This window comes from Notolepis coatsorum, assembly GCF_963971535.1.
Source record: "Notolepis coatsorum genome assembly, chromosome: 18".
NCBI classification, from domain to species: Eukaryota; Metazoa; Chordata; class Actinopteri; order Aulopiformes; family Paralepididae; genus Notolepis; species Notolepis coatsorum.
This window is the reverse complement of record NC_140182.1, coordinates 16414448-16420945: the sequence shown is the minus strand read 5'-3', so window position 1 is coordinate 16420945 and position 6498 is coordinate 16414448. Positions and strand designations below refer to the sequence as shown.

Here is a 6498-nt window from a genome sequence, read left to right as displayed (position 1 = left end):
GGGTGGAGCTGATGACAGTCTCCTACAATGAGTTGCCATTCCCACCGTTTACTCCTCCTCTCAGCTGGGGCGCTTTGGGGCTCAATGTGCTGAACGCGGCGGGCTGACAGGCAACGCATTCCGCAGTAAAGAAAGCTGAGAGAGACACAACAATCCTCAAACTCAACGCAGTGAAAACACATCAAACTCAACAACACACGACATAACAATGCTCGACGATGCGATGTTTCTTAAGAAAACGCGCTCTCATTAATGGAAAAAGTGCCATTATTATTTCAGATGTGATTTTCACCCGTGCGTAATTTGTTTGCGCGCACCAGCTTTGAGCCAAGCGCACACACTTTTGGAGTCCGTTCAGTGGCTCACTTTTTTTGAAGTCATCGTCGTCATGGCGTATCCTCAGGGCTTCCTCTTCCAGCCCTCGGTGTCGCTGGCTCTGCACTCGTGCCCGTCGTTCGGCTCCGGTGTGATTTTAGGACCGCGGACGGAGGAACTGGGACGCTCCTCCTCGGGCTCTGCCTTCGCGCCGTACGCGGGAGCCGCCGCGGCGTTCAACACCTCATCCCCCGGGTTCAACTCTCACCTCCCGTACCACGGCGGAGAGCCCCGGGCGGCGGCCACGCTGAGCTCGTTTGTGGTAAGTGAGTCAAACTTTACAGAGATATGTCACTCGAATTTAATCCGCGTGTAAAAAATGTATGGTTTATATTTGGGAAGAAACACATTCATGCACCTGCAGCAGAAGACTATACATTCGGTTTAGTGTGATCAATCTATGAGTGTTAAAACAGGCAATAAAACAATATAACCTCCTATATTTAATATTTTGTCCTCCCCCAGTCATTTCTAAATAACCGTGTACGAATTTATTCAAGAAATTAGCAGACTAATACATTTATCATTTATCATACAAAGCCTTCTGACCTAAATCGAAGAGTCAAACATGAATTCCTTCTGTATTGCCTTATTTATTCAGTTTGTTCACTGTGTAAAAAACCTTATAAATAGCCTATAGGGCCTATATGAGATAAAACGTATTGTCTGGGTAGACCTTCCGTTTAAAATTAAATGCCATAATAACTTCATGCCTCTGGTTGAAAGATGGCCAAATTCCGTTATAGATCCTAATAAGATAAGATGAGATATAAGATATTCCTTTATTGCTCCCCTTGGGGAAATTCAGGCATCATAGCAGCATGGGGGGCAGGATAGTATACAATTATAGTACAAATAAAGTAAAAATAGGCAGTGTAAACAATATAATTAACTCTATAGGCAGTGCAGGTGCAGATGAGAGTGTATGTTATATTATGCATTATGCAATGGTGTTACAGAGCAAACATTTCGACGTGGTGTCGTCCGTTCTACTGTCTAAAATGTACACACTTTTTGTTGTTATACCTTTCAGAGTGCTGCGTACGGGGACCCGTCCGGTGCGTTAGATTACCACCCGTTCGGCGGGGCCCTGGGGCCCTATGCGTACGGGGACCCCGCGTACCGGAAGAACGCCACGAGGGACGCCACGGCCACCCTGAAAGCGTGGCTCAACGAGCACCGCAAGAACCCATACCCGACCAAGGGCGAGAAGATCATGCTGGCCATCATCACCAAGATGACCCTCACGCAGGTGTCCACCTGGTTCGCCAACGCGCGCCGGCGTTTAAAGAAGGAGAACAAGATGACGTGGACCCCCCGCAACAGGAGTGAGGACGAGGAGGAGGACGACAACATTGACCTGGAGAGAATTAACGACGACGACGAGGAGCCGATGAAGCCAACTATAATAAGTGACGCGGAATCTAAGAACGAGTCTGGTGGGTTACACTTTTTTTTTTGTTATACGTCAAATAGGCCTACACTATATGGGGGACCCTGATGTAAACAAGACAAACGTCTTTCTCTGGTCTGCAACCCCTTTTAACAATTGTGTGTATTGAGCCGTACTGTATTGTACCCATTCTGCAATCTGTTAAATAAAGTTTTCATTCATTCATACTTTAGAGTTAATCCGATGCAAAACGGCTACTTGAACGTATATAAAAATCACAAGTTGTCTGAACTTGTGTATTTTTATATAACTGTTTGGCATTGGATATTTTGGCGAATCCACTAAATAGGAGATAGTGAATGTTAAATATCACGTTTTTACATCAGTTCTTAATAATAATTAAAAAAATGGAATGCAAAAAGGTTACTTGAAAATAAAAGCTGAGTCTTTTTTATTTCTCTTTTGCTATTATTATTATTATTATTATTATTGGAACATTTTGAGACAAATGCGTGTGTAGACACATGTACAATACAATGTAGACAGATTTATAACAAATCCACACTTGCAGTGCATGGTGTCAACAATCACTCTTTGATTAGCACATTGTGTGTGTGTGTGTGTGTGTGTGTGTGTGTGTGTGTGTGTGTGCGTGCATGTGTGTGTGTGTGTGCGTGTGTGCGTGTGCGCGCGTGTGTGTGTCTCTTGACCTTAAACTGCAGCTTAATCTTCCTCTGACCTAATCTATTCTATTGCGTCTATAGTTGGACAGCATCCAAATTCCGAGGGGAACCCTTGCGAGAAATACAAAGAGGACAACTGCGGCGGCAATGACATGGACCGGGGCTTAACCGATCCGGATTTAAAGGACCTGCACGGGGACAGGATCAGGAGACTAGTGTCCCAAACCCCGGGCCCCCCCACGGCAGTGTCCCCCCAACAACAACACGCACAACTAGGAGTGCACAGGGTTTCAGAGCCAGAACGGCGCACCCCGAGTCCCGCATCCATGAAGCGCACCGGCGGTGGTGACCCTGGCATTTCATCCGTCATTCAGGCGCCAAGCCCCGCCGTCAAACCCAAACTTTGGTCGCTGGCGGAGATCGCGACCTCCTCGGACAAATGCAAAGGATCTAGTGACACTTCGCAGTCCGTGGTGATGGGACCGGGCCAACAGGTCACATCATCAGCGGCGCGGACCCCGTTCCCCCACAGCGCGGCCCTTTCCAGACACCTCTATTACGCCTCTCCGTTCATCCCCGGCTATTCAAACTATGGCACTTTCGGACACTTGCATCATGGCGGCCCGGGATCCAACATGCATGGGTCCGCGACGCATCTGAGTGGATTACATCAAACGATGTTGCAGAGAGCAGAGGCGCTGGCCAGGGACAGTAAACTGAGAAGTCAGACACAGTTAGATATTTGTAAAAGTTTAACACACCACGAACTCAAGAAAGGTATGGCGAATGTGTAGGTTTATATATATATGGGATGGGACACCTGAACAGAAATGGACATTTATTTATAAGGACCATACAGTATTTGCGGGAAGCCTTGAACTATATAACATTTCCTTGATTTCAAAGAAAGTATTAAAAAGGACGAGCCCCCGAAGAGGCCACACACAGACTATTATTTAGAAACCTAAATATTCGATTCAGACTGCATTTTTGTATGTTCATAAAGATGTAATCTTTGTAGTGCATTTCTGCACAAAACGTGAATTACTCATTAAAAGCTAGTTTTATGAATATGTAACTGACCACCTTCATCTTTGACTGACTTTTACAGCTTATTATTCGATTCATTTGGATTATCTGGAGTGAATGGTCTAATAAATAAAGTTATTATTGTTGTTATTATTATTATCATTTGTTTTATGTATTATTATATCAATTTCAAACCACCCAAATGTAACTTTTACTGGTGGTTTATGTAAACCTATATAAGGAAAACAGGTTTACAGTCTTGCAGTGTGAAATGCAGTCACGAAGCAAAGTGAGCCTATATGGGACCCTGATCTAACCATAATATAACCATCTGCCTATCTGTGTTCACTCGACTCATCTGTTATATGTTGCCAAATAAATTATTCCCCCTCTCATGTAATTTCAAGGAGTTTAGTGTTGGCAAGTAAATAGCCTATAGCTAACGCTGCAGCTCAAACACCATGTTCTGACAAACAGGGAAGGATAGGCGATAGGCATTTCAATTCCAGAACAACAGAAGCCTAAAGATTTCCTTTGCGGAAAGTGTTCCTGGACTCTTAAGAAAATATCAACAGTTAAGAGGCTTACATTTTCTTGGGGCATCTTTGAGGAATTAATTGTGTAAATTTCAGATCTAGTTGCTTCTCTTTTGAAGCCTGGGGATTTGCCCTTATCCTGTATTTTGCCCGAGCCTATAGCTATACAGCTACACTCATGAATGTGTGAGAAAAGTGTTATCAGCCTAAGCCGCTTGCACACACACTCCACAATAACTCAGAATGAGAGTGTAATCTCCCCCAATATATTGAAAGTAAGTCCATGTTTCATGTGCAGCGATTTGTAATACTCTTTTTCCCGTGAAGCCTTATGCTGCCGAAAACATAGAAGTACACCTTTCATGTGATGCATGATCAAGTTCTCCTGCTGAGTATATTTCATATTCGTAAATCCATTTTCAGCACACAGAGGGATATTATTTCCTGGAAATTTGAGGCATGGAATCACAGGTGCTTCCAGGTGTTCTCCATGTAAAACGATTGTGGTAACAACTAAATTCCTGATCTAAATTGTGACTTCAATCAGTTATTGATTGGTTGATTAGTGTTTCTCGGCTTGCTTAGGGAAATCTCAAGAGTATAGGACAGCCCACCACCTGGGCTGTGTGAAATATTGATCACCCATGTGGGGAAAAGATAAAAAAAAGTGTGTACGTGTGTGTGTGTGTGTGTGTGTGTGTGTGTGTGTGTGTGTGTGTGTGTGTGTGTGTGTGTGTGTGTGTATGTGTGTGGGTGTGTTGTAGTGCACGCACACACACTCACACACACACACACACACACACACACACAACAATGCATTCGTCCACTTGGTGTGCGTGGCATGATGCGTGCACATGTGATGGGAGACGCCCATCCATAATTTATTAGTTAAAACAAAAACAAAAAAAGAAATGTTGACAATGATTGGGGGGAACACACAGTATTGATCAGATTAAATAAATCTCCTGGAACTCTGAAGGCCAAAGAAGGGATTATCCCCACAGTGAGAGAACCGCACAGGCCCAGCGGTGTTATTGTGTTAGAGAACTGTGTGTTACTACTGTAATAATATACAGTACAAGTCATGATTCCCTCATGTGGGGAGTTCTCAGCCTTGGTCATTCACTGGAATTAACCCTTTCACTACCACACTACCAAAGGGTTAACCCTTTCACTGCGACAATACAGAAGGTTAACCCTTTCACTGTCACATGACAAAGGGTTAACCCTTTCAATACCATGGTTAACCTTCTGTAGTGTGGTAGTGAAAGGGTTAATAACAACTGGAGGTACTATATCTGTCCCAGAGAACAAAGATTTTCAGGGAATATATGGTATAGGCACTACTATTTGTCATTTTATAATATGCCATAAAAAGGAGCGACTCTGTTTGGAGTCAGTGTTGGGTTAATAGAATCCTCACTGATATTGTTCTTGAATGTGTTGAGTTAGGATTCTTTCTTTGCAACCGTGCAGTTTTTCTTCCCTATTTTTTTTTACACACAAAACCACAACCGTATCAATTTGTAATTTAGGTTTTGACATTTGTAATAATTTGTTTGCCTTGCATGTTTCTCCAGCGTCGAAGAGGAAAAGGCTCTTTTGGCTCTGATGAAGAAAACATGTGAGTCGAAGAAGTTTCACAATGCTGAAAGTGACCTTATGGCACAGATTTAGCACAAAAACTGTTAGTATTTGCTGTTTGCTCCCGATACTTTACACTTCATACATGAAAGTGTAAAGTATCATACACAAACATACATGATACCACCTCTCCAATATACATAAAACTACCTTTCTATTTATACGTGAAATACCTCTCCAATATATGTGAAACTACCTCTCCAATATACATGAAATACCTCTCCAATATACATGAAACCAGCTCTCCAATATACATGAAACCACCTCTCCAATATACATGAAGCCAGCTCTCCAATATACATGAAGCCAGCTCTCCAATATACACGAAACCACCTCTCCAATATACATGAAACCACCTCTCCAATATACATGAAACCACCTCTCCAATATACATGAAACCACCTCTCCAATATACATGAAACCAGCTCTCCAATATACATGAAGCCAGCTCTCCAATATACATGAAGCCAGCTCTCCAATATACATGAAGCCAGCTCTCCAATATACATGAAGCCAGCTCTCCAATATACATGAAGCCAGCTCTCCAATATACACGAAACCACCTCTCCAATATACATGAAACCACCTCTCCAATATACATGAAACCACCTCTCCAATATACATGAAACCACCTCTCCAATATACACGAAACTACCTCTCAAATACACAAAACCAGCTCTCCAATATACATGAAACCACCTCTCCAATATACACAAAACCACCTCTCAGATATACACAAAACCAGCTCTCCAATATACATGAAACCACCTCTCCAATATACACAAAACCAGCTCTCCAATATACATGAAACCACCTCTCCAATATACATGAAACCACC

General features: G+C 42.9%; 1 protein-coding gene across 1 annotated transcript; it reads left to right on the top strand.

The window, feature by feature from the left end:
* Positions 1–388: 388 nt before the first annotated feature.
* On the top strand, positions 389–3245 carry irx5b (iroquois homeobox 5b; the record flags this gene model as incomplete). The annotated part of the gene is made up of 3 exons (XM_084335076.1): positions 389–637; positions 1409–1814; positions 2533–3245. The coding sequence occupies 3 exons, from the start codon at positions 389–391 to the stop codon at positions 3243–3245; spliced, it is 1368 nt and encodes a 455-aa protein (XP_084191202.1).
* Between the last annotated feature and the right edge of the window lie 3253 nt (positions 3246–6498).